Source organism: Achroia grisella, unplaced genomic scaffold (assembly GCF_030625045.1).
Source record: "Achroia grisella isolate CSIRO2021 unplaced genomic scaffold, CSIRO_AGI_Agris_v1 utg109, whole genome shotgun sequence".
NCBI classification, from domain to species: Eukaryota; Metazoa; Arthropoda; class Insecta; order Lepidoptera; family Pyralidae; genus Achroia; species Achroia grisella.
Window position 1 is genome coordinate 6,442,815 of NW_026712573.1, and position 18,996 is coordinate 6,461,810.

Consider the following 18,996-nt stretch of genomic DNA (forward strand, 5'->3'; position numbering starts at 1 on the left):
GATAACCTAAAAACAAAAACGATTTTTTATAATTAGATAAATTGACGTCTAAACCTATATTTACGTGCAAAAAAAGTAGCTTTTTTTTTCAAATAGAAACATCAGTTCCGGAGGTTGAAGAATATCTACAATAATATATAAAAGCTTAATATTTGTTTATTGATATAAGCGATACTCTAGCTAAAATGCTAAATGTGGTGTAGGGACTAATAACAAAATTGGAAGCACCTGCTTAATCTAAGTCAAAGCCTACGCATAAATATATTATCTATTAATCTTACCGCCATTTGGCGGGCATTTATGATCTATATTACATTAATAACAGGAATTAAAACTAGAACTGAATATGATATATAATTTAAGTGCATCAAAAAAAAGCAATTATAATTGAATGGGCACATGCCGGTATCAATGCCTGCGCCTCACTCGCTCGGTGCCGAAGCGCGTCGTCGCACGCGTTCGATGAAAGTCCACTACCGGAATTCATGGCTTTCTATCACATTTCCAATACATACTAGACATCATTTAAAAACAAAATATGAATTGTCAATATAACTGGCAATGAATAACCGTGATTAGTTATCACACAATATTTAAATGTCGAATGAAAAATTCGAAAAAGTTCAAGTTCGAAGTGAAAGATTTTTTTTTGTGCAACGAAAGTGAATAATTTGATAGTGTATGAATTCAATATCAGCTGCTTGGTGAAACAAATAAGTGTACCTGTTTAATTTTATCGAAGATATTCGAATGGAAAATTTGAGATTTCATCAAAATGGATCTAAGGTAACCGCTGACAAAATTAATAATTTTTCCACGTTCGAAGTTGATGGTTTCTTAAAAAACATATATTTTATTAAACTCTAATTTGTATTATGTTACTACTAAGAATTAACTATTCTAAATATTCTAATCTTACTAATCAACTCCAACTAACATTATTGTATCTCATTCACGTTGATCCAAAACTCTTTACATATCCTGATACTTACACTTATTGTTAATTGTACATGGGAAAATATAATTACGATTAGTAAATTCCATGACGTCATAATCTGATTAAAATTTACATATCGAATATATTATATGACCAGTCCACATTAGCTAATTAGTTGACTGACTCAAACTGCATTATTATACTTAGATAGCTCTATACGTTTACACGAGTATAAATATCTATGTAATTATATACAGCAATTATAAATTCTAGATATTATATTTATAGGTATTTCCTAATCTAATTGCCTTAGATATTTCATCTATTCACGTTACATGACAACAAACGGTAATAAATGTCCATTATGTTAATCCAATCGAAAATTTCGCATTGATTTCAGTTAGTCTATATTTCACATTGCTTTATAAATATTACGGAATCGAAGAAACGAGATCTTGTTTCTTCGATTCTGTAATATTTGTAGACTAACTGAATTCCATGCGAAAATTTCGATCAATAGGAAATAGATACTACGTAGACCATTCTACAACTACGAAATCTTTAAAGGATTATAAATCTACATTTACATAGTAATACAACAAACATAAGAAATGATGGACAAGCAGGTATAGAAATAAGAAAGAAAATAGATATTTTAGTTTTAAACTTGCAAGAGACACTTTACTAGATTCAAGTTAAATCCAGATATATACGTTTTCTATATAACTCACCACAATATCAAATATAAGTCCGGATATTGTGCTACTTATTATACTAGAAACTGGCTGTTACCCGTAACTTTATATGTTTTTATTTTATAATAGATAAAAGATAACCTATGTCGCCGTGGTACAATCCTCTTTAGATCAAACATTAGAATCCGTTCAGCTGTGAACAAATATAATAGATTGCCACCTTAGTATTTATAATATCAGTAGGAATACATTTATAATATAAGAGTGTCCCTTTTTTATTTTTCCTACTTAGTAAAAATACAAAACAGTAAAACACAATAGTAAATACGATAGAAGTGGAAAGATTTTGTTGGCCAATTTATAAAATAAATAACTAAGGCTTATTTGAGAACATCTACAGAATAGAAAGCTGTTTTCTCGATCCTGGATAACGAGCATGTAACCTTCCTATATACACTATTTACCGGTCAAGCTGGATTCCACTTTCGTCTCTCACAGCCACTTATACACCTTTCTGTCATCTATAGACGAGCTTTATTCCTTTGCGTGATTTATGTTTTAAAATTGTAAACTGTTTATTCTGATTGATGACAGTTGTTATTTTATTTTGTATTACGATATTTTATTATTTTATTATCGGTTGGTCTATCGGTGTAGCACACCACCTTACTTCCGATGATAGCGGGTTCGATCCCTAGCATGGCAAAAACATTTGTATTCATGAGTAAGATCGTTTATATGAGTCTGGGAATTTTCTATGTACCTATAAATTTACGAAAATAAATTATTATGAGATTATTATTATTTTTATAGTCATAAATTTCGCACTAATTTCTGATGACGCATTTTACAATCTAAGCAATATGGCTAGGATTTACTTCAGATGTTCGGGTTCGGTTCCTAACACGATGCGAACATTTTATGAATTTGATTGTTTGTATTAGTCTGTGTGTTTTATGTATATATTTCCAAAAAGATATATATCAGTTCTCTTATACACATAACACAAGCTCTGCTTAGATACTGAGGTATAGATAGATGGCGCTGTGTGGATTATCCAGGGTCAATATAATTATAATTTACTATAATAATAGTCTCATTGTAATTTTATTACCACTAAAATGGAATTAGTTTCGTAACAATTGCAAAGAAAAATACGAATACAGTTCGTTACCTTTGCATAGTATAAAACAAAGTCGCCGCGCCGTTGCTGTCTCTACACTTGTGTCCTTTAATCTGCGCAACAGATTTTAATGCTGTTTTCAGCAATAGGTAGTTCACAAGGGGATATAAATATTTACATACACAAATTTGTTCTCGTAACTATGCGGGTTAAGTTGTGGAACGTTCAAAGTAAATAACAACTCTATATTTTGCTGATATTGCCTAAGAGTCTTTATACATAATAATATTCTCGTATAACAAAGAGTTTACTATTACGACGCTAGGCAAGCGATTTAATATAGGAGTTTATTTCGGATTTTCCTTCTCATGTCACTCGTCGGTTTTACTTTTTAAGATTTTGTCGCATGTAAAGTATTTCACATTATTTGCAAAAATTATACAAACCCGTGTTAATGCTACTGACCTAAAAATAATGAAATTATCCACACGTCAATGTGAACAAAAAATTCACGGACTATGTATCTTGAGACTGGCGCACGCAACTCTACAGTAATTGCTATGTAGCATATTATTATGTCACGGTATTATCAGCCATTCTCAACACTATTGTCATTGGGCTTAATATGGGCCGTAATAAAGTAAAAAATGAATACCTAATTTAAAAAGTAAAATTTTTAAAAGGACTTCAAATGAGTTCTCTTGTAGGTAAATCTTTACAGACTATTTTCGTAACGTAGTGGACGTTACCAAAAAGGTCGAAAAATACTTCTAAATTGAACTACATTTTTTTCTGCATAGTATTGTGTACTTAATCAAATGTACATGCAATGATATTATTAATTTGCGAAATATTAGTGGATTGATTTGATCACTATACAATTTAATTCAAGAGAATTTAGCACGAACCCTGATAATGTTATAAAATGTTAAAAGATCTAAGTCTCGGAATTCGCGGTGAAAACAATGACAAATCTTTTAACAGTACTTTTTGATAACTTGTTTGTTCTATTTATATTCAGCCCAAGTGGTTTATACGGCAACATATTGCATATATTGCGATTCACTTCAATTTGACTACAGTTACAGTGATGACAATAAAGCGATTCATTCCTCAACGCTCTACTGTTGCGCTAGTGATTACGCCGCGCCGGCTATCTTTAGAACATAATAGCATACATATTGCTATTTCATGGTAGAAAAACTAGTCCGAAGACACAGAAAACTATGATGAGTAAATCCGGAGTCACCAATGGTCAATATTGTCTTTAATACCTCAGACATGTTTGTGTAAAACAATTGAAAACACCTGACACACTGACCGTTTAGCGGCGATTTCTAATGGCTCTATTACAGAAATTGTTGGTCTATTTGGTTCGGAAAAGGATTTCTTAGGTCTCATCTTTTATTCACGTTTTGTAACACAATATACCGACTTTCTAATTAAATTTATTTATTAAATCTTTATTGCACCAGAAGTATATTACGAGGAACAATTTAATGTGGAAGTACAAAAGGCGCTCTTATATCCTAAGCGATTCTATCCAGACACTCTTTGGGTAGAGAAGAGTGTTAAAATTGATTCATTTCTTTATCTGATTTAGATTTAAATAGGTATATAATGTATTTACATACAAGAAAAATACTCTTCTAAAAATACTTTACTCTGGTCTAGGATCTCCACCCTGATCCTAGACCCATATTCTATCATCATCTGCTTCTTCCTTATCCCATTAATTTGGGGTCGGCGTAATATGTTTTTCGGTTCCATTCATCCCTGTTCGCAGTCATCGCGTTATTTACTTCCTTTCTTACCATATCATCTTTCACACAGTCCATCCATCTCTTTTTCGGCCTTCCTCTGCCCTTATAACCATCCACATTCATATATAACACCTTTCTTAAAATATTATCCTCGTTCCTACGCATTACATGTCCATACCATGATAGACGATTACTCTTCAACCTCTCTGACACCGGTGCCACTTTCATACTTCCTCTAATGTATTCATTCTAGACCCATATTCTAATATCATCCAATACTGTTTGATTTGATATATATTAATATTACAGCTAAATACATATAATAAATTAAGTAATATTTAAATCAATATCTTCTTGCTATATCCACATGACATATGTTTCTAATTTTTACTTTAGTGTCGTTATAAAGAGATATATAACTACCTACGCAAGGCTCGCATGAAGCAACATAAATATATAATTTTACAAATGATAGTTTGTTTGAATTCTTCCTCTAATACTTTTAACCTCTGATTGACTTCACGACTCCACTGAGCATGACAAATGATAGTGGAAATAATAATGGTAAAGTAAACACTTATAGACAGCTTGTTGGAGACAAATCACTGTGTGGCTCTTTCCTCTAACAAACTGTTATTTATGAAATTTCGTCTATAATAAAAAAAACGTACAACCGTGGCGACACTAAATTTATGAAATGATTTCTATATATGTATACACAGCTGTATACATATATAGAAATCATCATCATATCACCTATAACCTGTACGACCCAGTCTTCTTGAAAACGATGCATAATCCATCCATTCCAATATAACTAATTGAAAATAACATGAAACACCATATCTGAAAATATATCTCTTTTTTTTCTTGATAGTCTGATCTATTTCCAGGAAATATGATTTAGGAAATCGCGAATTTCCTCTATGATGTAGGAAATTCAACATACATCAAATTATGAGAGGCGAAATCTGCGCTTACATATAATTACGGCACTGAAGATCTTCGATTTCTACTTCATTAACGACATTGATGAAGAAAATCGTTAAAAAAGATTAATTGTAATGAAAACGATAGGAACAATAAAATATCATACTAAAAGAAATCTATACCAATCCTCTAAAGCAGAATTGTCTGCAATGTACGTAAAGGAAGTAAATCTCTTAAAGTATTATCTTTTTCAGAGTTAGATGGTCCTTTTATAGAGTAAGGATATAAGTATACACACACTATATAATAATATCACGCTACAGCCAATAGGAGCAGAGCGTCAATGCAAAATGTACTGCATAGGAAGTTGCATGGGTCGGGTAGAATAAAATAAACCTTTCAATTTAGAAATCGGATATGATACATGTTAACAATCATTAATTCATTCTATCTTCCGATTTCTACATCAAACTTAACCAATACCGTCTGCCAAATAAGTGAACGTAAACTGTATAAACAATGCAACTTACAAACACAAAGGAAAGTCCTTTATCACGATCAACAGCAGATCATTATTTGATACGTACGTCTTTCTATCGTGAGAAAAGGTTTAAAGTGTTGTAAGTCTACGCTCATTCAAGTTCAATAGACACAAAAAACCACGTCGGTGATATAATCGAGGTTACTAGTTCACGTAATCCTTTAATTATATCACTGATATAAAATTCTGATCGCCTAGTTGCTGCAACCCTTGTGCAATGTCAATAAATATATAGAAATGGAGAGTGTCCATAATTTAACTGTTACGCCATAGCCACGCGTTCAGCAAACGTCTAACCATTGAACAAATAAACCAGCCAGTAAAATAGCTTTCTCTAGAACTGTGGACAACTTCTTGTTCTGAGGGACAACTGCGAATCTATCACTTACGTCAATGTGAGACATCGTTTTGTGCACCTTATGTCATTCTATTGTCAACACTATTGCGTTAACCATAAAGTCTTAAATATCATTAAAATATTCTCCAGTGGTCAGTACGACGAGCCGTGCACGTAGGCTATGGGAAATGATGTCGGTGTCCCACTTGTGGACGTCCCAAATAAAGATCGCAATGAAATCGATGTGGAATTAATGAACGTATTATTAGTCTGAGCATGGGATCTGACGTGACTGGGCGCACGTAAAACGCATTATCGCCAATGAATTCATTGGTAGTTTTTATATAATTGTAAATGGGTAGTCTTGCTTCACTGGTGTGGAAATACTGTAGGTATATACAATGAACAATAGTTTCTACTTTTAATTTTGCGAGTTCAATAAATTTTAGTAAAGTAAAGAAGAAAGTCGCGTCGATCTATAGCAGAGCATCTACGATACTTATATAAGAAAAGAGCAGGTCGAACAAACCCGTTACTGTGAATAATTCGTGCCACCATCATGGCCGTGAATAGAAATAATTCAACGACAAAATACGGTACAGTGACATACATAGGTAGCATTTAATATTCTTGACATTATATTCCCAAATCATCATATGAGTAATATAAGTAAATTTGAAATAAATTTCTTAAATTTGCAAAGGCTAAAAATTATCTTCAATAGTAATTTAGTATATATAAACGGTGTCATCGTTATTTTTAATGTTATTAAACCTAATATGAGGGCCATTAGAATTATCATAATCATCATTATCCCAGTTGTACTGTTTAGTTTTATTACTGTTTTACTAGTATTTATGCCGCAAAGGAAGCAATAATCAAGTATTTGTGGCTGCTCTAATGTATTTATTTCTCAATAGACTATTGCATTATGTACTAATGTCAGCTTCAACTGCTTAGCATGTACGCAAAGTTAAAGTTGTGAAAAGTTTTGCTAGATGCAAAAAGAGAGTTCTTGTACTCAGCATTATGAAAAAAATAAAACTTTCATGATTCTTTATAAAGTGGGTTTTTGGAAATTCCCAGGGGAACTGGAAATAGCAGAACGGTAAAGTTGGTTCAGGAATTACCATATTAACCACATTATTGGTGATAGCACAAGGTTGAATATTCGTTCCAATTTTATTCGTTTAAGTAATTCCTCATGCATATGCTATTATTTTATGAACATGTATCATTGTATCTACATGCTCGACACGTTGTACTCTGCTACCGGTTGTTGCAAAATGTACATTATGTATGTTCAAAGGAAAATGATAATCAAGCCATTAGCTATTCTTCGTTCGTTTGCTTCTGTATTGTATTAAAAAATATTATATATTTTTGTCTGTATTGCAAAATTAATAACACCTTAATATCTTAATATATATAATTATTTTGTATGCTAGACCAGTTTGGGTGAAATTTTGTATCTAGTGTACGTATATTTAAATGCCGCACGCTATTAAAATATATTAATTGATATACCATTGAAATTATACTAGAAAATAGGAAACGTTTTGGAAATCATATTCACAATAGAGTTCACACAAATAGTGCTCTTAATGGCGAAATAACAACAAAAGGATGCTAAAATGCAATCGTTAGTGTCTTCACATTAAATGCGTTAGGTAACCGTGTTAACTGTTAGTTCAGTACAGATTTGTGTCTACATTGTACAATATTTGTAATAATACAATAAATAGTTCAAATAAAGAATGTTCTACGTTATCTCAAATAAATAGGCGTTTGATTAAACTTCTCTTTTGGTGAATATTTTCTTATGTAATTAGAATGGCGATCGAATTCTAGTACCTAACTTAACATTATTATATAAAATCGTTATGTAACACCCGTGGTACTCCTGATGCGTTGCCATTTCTGAGGATCAGGTTCTGTCCTTCAATTTATTATAGTGATTGGAACTTCTGGAAACCTTGTCATTTAGGTACAGTTAGTACTTAAATGACAAGGTTTCCACAACTGCAATTTTATTATTTCGCGTAATTAGTTGACATTTTCGGAGCCGGACAGTGAAAAGTTGGTTTATGAAGGTTATTTAGTTTTGCTTTTGTAATACGATGCAGTAATTGTTGTTTTTGCAATATACCTGTAATTACCAATGTTAACTCTACATGTTTGTATGTTTTTTCTTAGTTGTGATATTTGACTTCAGATCATTCATTGTGATGTCCGTATGTTTAAATAAGATGATGTGAAATAGTATATAGGATGACTAAATACTATACGTACTTTAAAAACTACTAATGCTCTATGCGGAGATTTTTTTCTGCGAATTTTGTTATTTCGAAGTTCTCATCATATTATACAATTGTGAATTAGATTTGCGTAGGTCTCCTTATACTCAATATGATATTTAGTTGATGATATAATAAATATTCATAAAATAATAGTACCTTCTTGTGAATCTAGAAGAAATCGCTTTTCAGCGATAAGGCCGGCATTATTGCCTCTTTCTTTGACTTACACATTATGTCTTTATACATATTTATATATTTGTACCTAATAGTGTATGTAAATGTATTTTTTTCCTGAATTTTCATTTCATTACATTCTTAATAAATTTTGGTATAATATCATCACAAATCAACTTTTTTTTAATATTTGATGTAATTTAATTAGCAGCATGTGTATAAAATTATGATAATGAAAACGAATATTCAAAAATATAAACTGATTACGTAAAGAAAGTTATATGTAACGATTGTGATATTCAAGTATGAACAATATTGCAGAACAGCTGAATTTTGGATTCCATAACAAGCTATATGACATTGATGATGATGGTGCATGTAAATAAGAAATAATATAGAGCTACTATGATCACTAAATCTTCTGTATATAATTATAGAACTTTCCAAACAGATATTCCCAGGCTATCACTGATACATTTGTTTTTAACAATTTTATAATACAATTTCATAACATATTGACGTATATTATGAATTGTATTGTATTCTTATATTAGAATTAAAATTTAATATCGGCTGTCTACAATTTGTTATATATTGTTGGAAATGTAAGATATTACCAATAGCTTTACGATCTTTACTAAAATAATCATATTATTTAATATATCTTTACATAGTATAAAAGAAAGTAGTACTGCTGTCTGTTTGCTTAGATCTTTTAAATTACGCAACAGATTTTAATCTAGTATATAGCAATAGATAGTGATTCAAGAGCAATGATTATATGTATAATATATAACATATGTATAATATATAACAATACATGTACAATTGTACACCCATGCGAAGTCTAGATGGGTAGCTAGGATAAGACATTTTGTAAAGAAATATACAGAAGTTTATTACGTTATTTCGGTAGTTACCAAACACTCCTGCTTCTAACGTAGAAGCATTTGTAAACGGTTAAATATTTAAGACGATAGATGTGTAAATAATGGTCACTTGCGTGTCTTAGGTCGGCAGATGGCTCGTCAAACATTACCTAATTTAACCTTCGGATTTTCTATACAAAGACTTATAAATGTCAAATGTCATCTGTAGTCATAGTAGTGATGGTTTCATATGAAATTTTTTGTACTGGAAATTTGCAATTTCTATAATTTACTGAAATATTCTGTATATATGGATACTATAGCCATAATTTACTGAAGAGATAAAGTGTAGGAATTTATCAATGTGAGATTAAGGATTACTACGTAATGATTAGTTTAAAAAACTTTTTTGTATGTTATTTTACGACATCAATCCACCTAGAAACATAATAAATAAAAGATTATAATCTACAATTTAAATATTTTACATGGTATTAGTGAATGAAGTCGTAGAATAACTAATTACAAAGTGAAATGGCAATATACTCTACCAAGATACACTTAACCAGAAACATACGCCGTTATTTGACTAGACGGCATAAATATTTATGTACTAACATACATACATATGTGAGTCCATGATTACATCGCAGTGTGAGCAGTTAATTACGCTTACGGAACTTTAATGAAAAATATCACGTTGTAAAAAAACACTAATACATTACCATACACTGGAAATAGCTGGAATAATATACTAGTATGCTCGAAAATATATATACAATAAAAGGTTACCCTTTAAAGACTTCGTGCCATACATATATGAATTTTCAAAGAAAATTATTTATTACTTATTATTAATAGTTATTATTCATAAACTAAGTTCATAAAAAAACTATTATAATTATGTTTTTTTTTTCTTTTTATATTTGATGTACATATTAATTTATGTAATTATTCTTTCTGTGAGAGAAACTTACAGTAGTGGCTGGAACAATACATTGAGTCCATTAGAATTAGCACTTATTTAATACATACCTATTTACAAAAAAAAGCTCTTCAATGACGGTTTTGATGATTACATATATGTATTTAAAAATATGAATTATTGAAGTAATTTTTATTAGACCATTCATAAATGAAAGTGTTTTAATTAAGAGAAATTAGGCAGTGTATACATATAATCATAATATATTTTACGGAGAATTACATTTTAAGGCATTTAATAAAGTAAAGAGTTTTAAACCTTAAAAACATAGACACAGGGTTGTTGTCAGTATTTAAGACATATTATTGTATTACTGAGGAATAGGAAACAAACAGAAAAGCACTGGGTAAAATAGACTTTATTATCACACAAGATAAAAGCGTTGTGCTCTGGTTAATTTAGAACGGTTTTCTAACCGTGGTCACAATTATAATATATTGTGTCATATTATTTACTAATACTATGTCAAAATAGTTAAGACACAACATTCAGTGCCAGTGTCTGCAATATTTATTTTTATTTTATATTAAAATTTTCCTATGTGTCAATGTATATTTCTGACAGACTTTCTGATAAAGGAACCACTAATTAAATACAAAAATGAATCCGCTAGACGGCAGGAAGCTTAACTAAATTCCGCATAAATAAAAATTGAATCATTCAAATGAATTTAAATAAATAATTGAATATTTTTATATTTTGCATCTATTTATTTATATTTACAATAAAATTAACTTATATTAACAAACAATTCACACCAAAAACCAAGAATCATGTAATCCAACGCGGCACATCGAGGAAGCGTACCAAAGATGTTGTATATTACTATAAAATATTTCCTTCAACCATTTACGAATATGTTACTACTACAATGATTACTGAAATAAGTCGAGTATAAGCAACTTACCTGGACAGTTGTTATAAATGTTTAAATAAATATTTATATTTACCAAATAAACCGTTGCTAAAAGCCGTAAAGAAAAAGTTTAAAAGCTGCGTGGCAGTTGGAGCAAATTGAATACAAACATTTGCTTTACTGATTTCGCAGCATGTAAAAGTAAGGTTTGCAAATTTGATTTTTAATATTATAATTAATGTTACAGATGTTTACTTTAAAAAGTAGTATGCATAATTCAGTCACCTATTTTAGGCAGCAAGCTGCTTTCTTTGTGAACTGTGTATTTTTAAAACCACTAGTTATGATGATGACTTAGGCCCCGATGGCGGCCATCGATGGATCAGGGAGAGAACCCCAGCTAATAAACTCATCAATGCCTACAATATTCACAATTACCTATCTCTTATTTGTTTTTTTATAATAATAAACACTCCAGCCTTTTCGCTCCAAAACTCCCGCTACGTAACTGACGTACATCCATCCGTCAAATCTACTTGTCAATGTCATAAAGATTATTTAGGCCACTGCAGTTTCGTTTCAGGTTACTCTGAATGCCTTAGATAAGAATCACGATTATTGACTTTACCATTTTTAATTAATGGTGTTTCACACTATAGTTAGCAGTATGTTTTAGGGCAGTGAAATTACATTATAAAAGTCCTCGGGATTGGCGACGTATGAGTGGTAACACGGGTGTCACATGAGAATGTGATGATCCTGTACATAAGCGATGCGACAGCTTGCGATGCGATGTTTAATCCGTGACTATATATGAATACGAGTAAAGATGGTTGTTCTGTACAAAAATAAGCAAAACAGTAACAAATACCTGCTCATTGTTTAGTAAACAATGATGTATGGCTCCTTATCCACGCTTGTTTTAAGGTTATTTGCGTAGAACGAAATTTACTGCAAACTGTATTACGCTTGGTTACATACTAATAGTTAATGAGTAAATTACACGGCCTTTTGTTGTTGTAGACATGGATAATAAGATGAACAGTTACATTGTGCACTAACTGAATATGCTTAAAATTAAAATTGTAAAACTAAATATAAAAGAAGTGTAGAAATACGGATACAATATTGACTTTACAGAAATAAAAAATATTTATATGATGATTACTTTATATATTTTTAATATGAATAATTATTGCTAAACATTTTTAACAGCGATATCCAATAAGTATTATGAAAATAAGTTTTTGATATATTTTGTATAACTATAATGAATTAATAAAAAAAAAACATATTACATAATCTACATTTCATGATGGGTATGTAAGTATGTATTCTTAGGAATTTGTATAATAATATATGTATAAACATAAATAATTAAAATGTAACAATTGACAGTCACTTACTCTGCTTTCACTTTATATAACAATGTAGGCGTATATTATTTTTTTAAGTATTTCAAATGTTCTAAATTTATTCTGGTATTTTAAAATTATTCATCAAATTAACAACAGTTCTGTTCTCAGTAATAAACCATGATGACCACAGGGAATAGCCCTAAGCTGTCTGCATCTATCAAGTCCCTATAATCTTTGTTGGGCCATAGACGTTTAAATGTATAATTTAATACATTCCATTTGAAGAAAGTTCATCAAAATACCGTTTTCTACATTATAAAAGTGATAGTGTCTAACTGTCTGCATGATCTGTTGTTGTCATGGCGATAAACACGACTAGTACATGACCCCGCATCTGAGAGTGAAACTTACCAGCATTTGTAAACAATTGTTTATCACGACATTCATTGTATTCTTACAACCGCAAATGTATTTCCAACTCCAAAGATAACGCGCCATGGAAATTGAATAGGTGTCTGTTTACCAAGCAAATTGTTTTATCGAATTAGAGAGGCGTTCAATTAGGGTACCTAGTAAGTTTAAATTACAAGTGAAAGTTTATGGTTTGCAGGAAACATAGACAGTAATGTTGATTATCAAGTAATAGGGAAAAGTATTTAGTACATTTATGTTTAATAAACTCAAATCGAAATAGTTTATTAATTGAGTGGAAAGAAACAGAAATGCGAGGTTTTTTCGTAACTCGAAATAAGCATATTTTTATGCAAGTTATTAGACTTAACTGGGTCAAATCTATTTATAATCACTTGCTTTTAACAGTTGTTGTTATAATCTGTAACGGTATCAAGGACAAGGTTAACGACCACGTGGAGTTTTATAACCGTTGCCAACAGATGTCGCTGCGTTCTAAAACGCGATATAATTTCGTTTTGGCCGTACGGTATTACGAATGATGTATTTTTTTCAAGTTGCCATCAGGAGGGTCTTAACTGACTCGACTGAACAGCGAGTGATGATATTGGGATATGATCACAGTGATTCTATTCCGCTCGCTCGTAGGTCAACTATCGCGACCTACGAGTTGATTAACTGACGCTGTTTTTGGCCACAATTCTATATGATGATTAGAAGTAATATATATGACTGCTAGGTTGTAATAGACTATTATTAGACGTGCGTCGTAACACTCAAAATGATATTTTGTATTTTAAATACTTTATTTATATAAAAAAAAAAACAAATTGTCGCAGAAGTGATGATCGATATTAAAAAAAATACAGCCATAACTATGTTCACATCAATGTTTCTCATTGAAATTTTATCGTGTTTCGATACTTACTTACAAAATACGATAAAATTCCAATGAGAAACATCAATGTTTCCTCTAGGCGTATCTGATATCATATCATTTTGCATTTCGAATAACTTTTTATTATCTGTGTATCTTAACATCGATGTAAAAATATCGATCATCTCTCTATCGCAGTGAGCTAAGTTAAGGTTTAACGGGAAATATTGTAAACAAATACCTATGTAAAGATAGCATATGATTTTTTAATAAAATAACTATTTAAATTACGAATATAGCATTAGTACTATTATGTTACTATTACTTTTATATAACCATATATCGTCATATGAAAAAGTAATTTTTTTATTTATTTTTGCAAACATGAGAAATATATTTTTTAATATACCATATAGTAATTCTTCATTATCTCGATCTTACCTGTAAACAAAAAAAAAAAGAATTATTACCACATAATAAAGTGAACTTTTTATCTAATTACAGGAATCAAATCCCGATAGAGCGTTGCCGCACACTGCACCATGGGTCAAGAACAGTCATACGCTGGGCATAGCATACCGCAAGTGAGAAGATATAAGAACAAATACGACTCACAGTGCAGGACTCCCATTGACTACAGGTCGAGCGACTTCGACGACACAGACTATAAGCGACACAAAATTAGAAGAAGTGCCGACAGCTACAGAAGCGACAACTCCTCAATCGAAAGCAGCGGGTACAGAAGCGGATCCAGCGCTTACGAATGTCACTCCGAAAGATCCTCCAAAAGTGATTACTACTGCACGTCTTTATACAAGAACGACCATTATAAGGACGTCAATAAAGAATTATATAAGCCCGTCAAGATTCCCAAGGAGAAACGTTACAAATTGCAGCTTTTTGATGTCGAAAACGAAGAATTGAAAACTGCACGACTCAATAGTTACTTGAGTGACACTGAAGCTCACTCGAAAACGTCCACGCAAAAGAAAGGTGGTATAAGGAATTACACGCCTAAAATACTCGAAGAAGAGCAGAAGAAAAAAGTTGATAGGAGAATATAAGAGAGCTGAGAGACTCGTAGTTTAAGTTGTAAATATTAGTGTAGTAGTAGATGTTTTGTGAGGGCGAAGATGGAGGCGGCAGGAGCGCTGGCCAGCTTGGCACCGTCCCCCATCACTGTGTTGGGTCTGATACCACTCCTAGCACTAGGAATTACGTATTTCAGATACCAACAATTCGACCCAGAGTCTTATATATCAGAAGTCAATACCGTAAGTGTAATTTTTTTTAAAATTATACTTATATGTACATGTCATGTTTACTTATTTATTCTAGGATAAGGATAGGATATGATGGCATATATCATGATGATAGGAGATATATACAGGACATCATATGTGCATATGGTAGTATTTTTTTAAATAAAATAAATATAAAAGTTATTTGCAATTTTATACATACACATTGCCGCATACTATACACATATATATCTATACAGAACTAATACAAAATATCTATGAACTAAACTGAAAACATACTGTTCGGATATAGCTAAACCTATGCTAGTCCAATGTTAGATGTCAAAATAGTGTTTTGGATAGAACTGCCTATATAATATCAATGGCGTTGTATGTGGTGGACCTACAATTTCCTATTTCGCAATTCATAGTATGAAATTATCGTAGATGATCACAAAGTAAATAAATAAAATATTATATTACTAGCCGTATAATGCAGCGATAATTCGATAGTTAACCTAGAATAAGATCTATCTGTGTACATTTCATTCGAATCTGTCTAGTAGTTTTATCATAAAAAAGTAACAAACATCTAGCCTCAAATTTGTATTTATTAATTTTCTTTCACGTTTATATTAAAAGGATTTTTATAAAGTTCAATATGTGGTCCTATTATTCAATGTGATAGCTTAAAGTTATGGAGAAAAAGATCGTACCAAAACACATATAATACATATTTTTATTTGTCTGTTTTTAACATTTTTGTACTTTGCGAATACATATTGATGACCTAAAGATAAAAATAATACTGTTACACATTAAACAATTCAATATTATGTTATTTTTTCAGATGATGCCGATCTACGATTTTATAATAGTCGGGGGCGGCTCAGCGGGTGCGGTGGTCGCGTCACGCCTATCTGAGATCGGAAATTGGACAGTCCTGCTTCTGGAGGCCGGGCAGGACGAGACCGAGATCTCCGACATACCAGCATTAGCCGGCTACACACAACTCTCAGACATGGACTGGAAGTTCCAAACGACCCCTTCAAACAACCGCTCTTACTGCCTAGCTATGAATGGGGACCGCTGCAATTGGCCTCGAGGGAAGGTTCTTGGTGGTTGCAGCGTTCTCAATGCAATGGTCTACGTTAGAGGAAACCGCAATGATTATGACTTGTGGGAAGCACTTGGTAACCCTGGCTGGTCTTACGACCAAGTACTACCCTACTTTTTGAAGTCCGAAGACAACCGAAATCCATATTTGGTAAATACGCCATATCACTCCGCTGGTGGATTTCTCACCGTCCAAGAAGCACCCTGGAGAACACCCCTGTCTGTCACATTTATAAAAGCAGGCATGGAGCTCGGCTACGAGAATCGAGATATAAATGGAGCGAAGCAAACCGGTTTCATGTTAACTCAAGCGACAATGCGGCGAGGTAGCCGATGTAGCACTGCCAAAGCCTTCCTACGCCCCATAAGACAACGGGAGAACCTACATATCGCTCTCGGTGCTCAAGTAACACGCATACTGATCAATCCGGTTAAAAAGCAGGCTTACGGTGTCGAATTTGTACGTAACGGTCAAAAGCATAAAGTAAGAATTAAAAGGGAAGTCATTATGTCAGCTGGAGCATTAGCCACACCTAAAATAATGATGTTGAGTGGTATCGGCCCTGCAGACCATTTAAAAGAACATGACATTCCCGTTATAGCTAATCTAAAAGTGGGTCACAATTTACAAGATCACGTCGGATTGGGCGGTTTAACTTTCGTAGTCAACAAACCGGTGACATTTAAAAAGGACCGCTTCCAAACGTTCTCTGTAGCTATGAACTACATTCTATACGAGAAAGGACCGATGACGACGCAAGGCGTGGAAGGCTTAGCGTTTGTCAACACAAAATACGCACCGTCATCAGGCAATTGGCCGGATATACAATTCCATTTTGCTCCGAGTTCTGTTAACTCAGACGGCGGTGAACAGATTCGAAAAATTTTGAACTTACGTGATAGGGTGTACAATACGGTGTACAAACCAATAGAGAATGCGGAGACCTGGACGATACTTCCTTTGTTGCTGCGCCCTAAAAGCTCAGGTTGGGTTAAGTTAAAGAGTCGGAATCCATTTCATCCTGCGTCTATAGAGCCTAATTATTTCGCTTATAAGGAGGACATCAAAGTATTAACAGAAGGGATCAGAATAGCAATGGCTATATCTAATACGACTGCTTTTCAGAGGTACGGGTCGAGGCCTCATAATATTCCCCTTCCCGGTTGTCAACATCATGTGTTGTTTAGTGATGAATATTGGGAGTGCAGTTTGAAACATTTTACATTCACTATTTACCATCCGACGGGAACCTGCAAGATGGGTCCCAAGCATGACCAGGAAGCTGTTGTCGATCCGAGATTGCGTGTCCATGGTGTTGCGAACCTCAGGGTGGTAGACGCTAGTATTATGCCCACTATTATAAGCGGTAATCCAAATGCACCAGTAATTATGATTGCTGAAAAAGCCTCGGATATGATCAAGGAAGATTGGCTTGTGTTATGACAGTGTTGTGGTATATAATTTATTGTATGTGAACTTAAAAATACTCAAAAGCTGTTGACATTACAAAATACTCCTAGTGTAATGTTGTACTAGTTTAATTAAGTCTGTATATAGAATATGAACAAATTGTCATTGTAAGTAACGAGTCTTATGTACATGTAATAAATATTACCTATTATTAGGATAAGTACTTAATAAACGCAATTTATTAATAGATACTATGTTTCATTAAATTTAAAAATTTATTGGATTAAATATGTGGGAGCAGATTAATATTGAGTAATGTTTGAATGTAAATAAAATAAATTAAGCAGTTACTTTAGTAACATTTTAATCAAAATAGGAAATTTCTCGGATTGACCGAGAGTTTTAACCTAATTATCGATTGACTTAGGAAAAGTAACCAACTCTTGTACTAAATAATTTTTACCACAATGAACTCAAATTGAGTTCTTTAATGACCAACAAATGAATAAAATATGAAATTAAAGTTTGTGCTAAACTAATAAAATATAATAGTAAAATCTACTTGTTTATTTTTTACCCATAACTGCCGATATGTAGTAATCTTTTCTAGATGGATTAGATGCTCAGAATATACTTTTTCAGCTAGTAAATATATCTGAAATACACGGATCAATATTTATTTTTTACTATTAGATGTAATTGTAATAAAGAATTGCCTCGCAATAAAGTTTAATAAGGTTTATTCTAATTTGGATACTACTAAGAATGACAACCGTTTCAATGGTAGAACTGTTAGAAAATGGTTAAGTTCTATAGTAATTTATGGATATTTAGGAAATATAAATATCACAGAAATATTTCAATAAATATATAACGCCGTTTTAAAGAAATACAGATCATGACAAATGTCCAGTTTAACATATAAATATATTGTGTTTTATTTATTGCCCACTGCTGTTACAACAGGACGGTATAGAAAGAAAGAAAGAAAGAAAGAAAGAAAGAAAGAAAGAAAGAAAGAAAGAAAGAAAGAAAGAAAGAAAGAAAGAAAGAAAGAAAGATATATACATAG

At 32.1% G+C, this 18,996-nt stretch overlaps 3 protein-coding genes across 4 annotated transcripts in view; 2 read left to right on the forward strand and 1 right to left on the reverse strand.

Moving 5' to 3' along the window:
* The window catches only part of LOC131844581 (flotillin-2), a 247,835-nt gene that overhangs the window by 105,238 nt on the left and 123,601 nt on the right, over positions 1 to 18,996 (reverse strand). The gene's annotated exons all lie outside the window — the stretch shown is intronic.
* Positions 444 to 15,220, forward strand: LOC131844600 (uncharacterized). The gene is made up of 2 exons (XM_059193533.1): positions 444 to 786; positions 14,661 to 15,220. Exon 2 carries the CDS (start codon positions 14,699 to 14,701, stop codon positions 15,218 to 15,220), a length of 522 nt encoding a protein of 173 aa, XP_059049516.1. The 5' UTR covers positions 444 to 786; positions 14,661 to 14,698.
* LOC131844560 (glucose dehydrogenase [FAD, quinone]-like) lies at positions 15,206 to 18,231 on the forward strand. The gene is made up of 2 exons (XM_059193477.1): positions 15,206 to 15,430; positions 16,248 to 18,231. Exons 1-2 carry the CDS (start codon positions 15,290 to 15,292, stop codon positions 17,955 to 17,957), a joined length of 1,851 nt encoding a protein of 616 aa, XP_059049460.1. The 5' UTR covers positions 15,206 to 15,289; the 3' UTR covers positions 17,958 to 18,231.

Bases quoted from the DNA above. Each gene is read 5' to 3' on its own strand.
- LOC131844600 (XM_059193533.1), top strand. From the start codon at position 14,699: ATGGGTCAAGAACAGTCATACGCTGGGCATAGCATACCGCAAGTGAGA.
- LOC131844560 (XM_059193477.1), top strand. From the start codon at position 15,290: ATGGAGGCGGCAGGAGCGCTGGCCAGCTTGGCACCGTCCCCCATCACT. The intron at 15,431-16,247 runs GTAAGTGTAATT...TTATTTTTTCAG, and splicing joins ATATATCAGAAGTCAATACC to ATGATGCCGATCTACGATTT.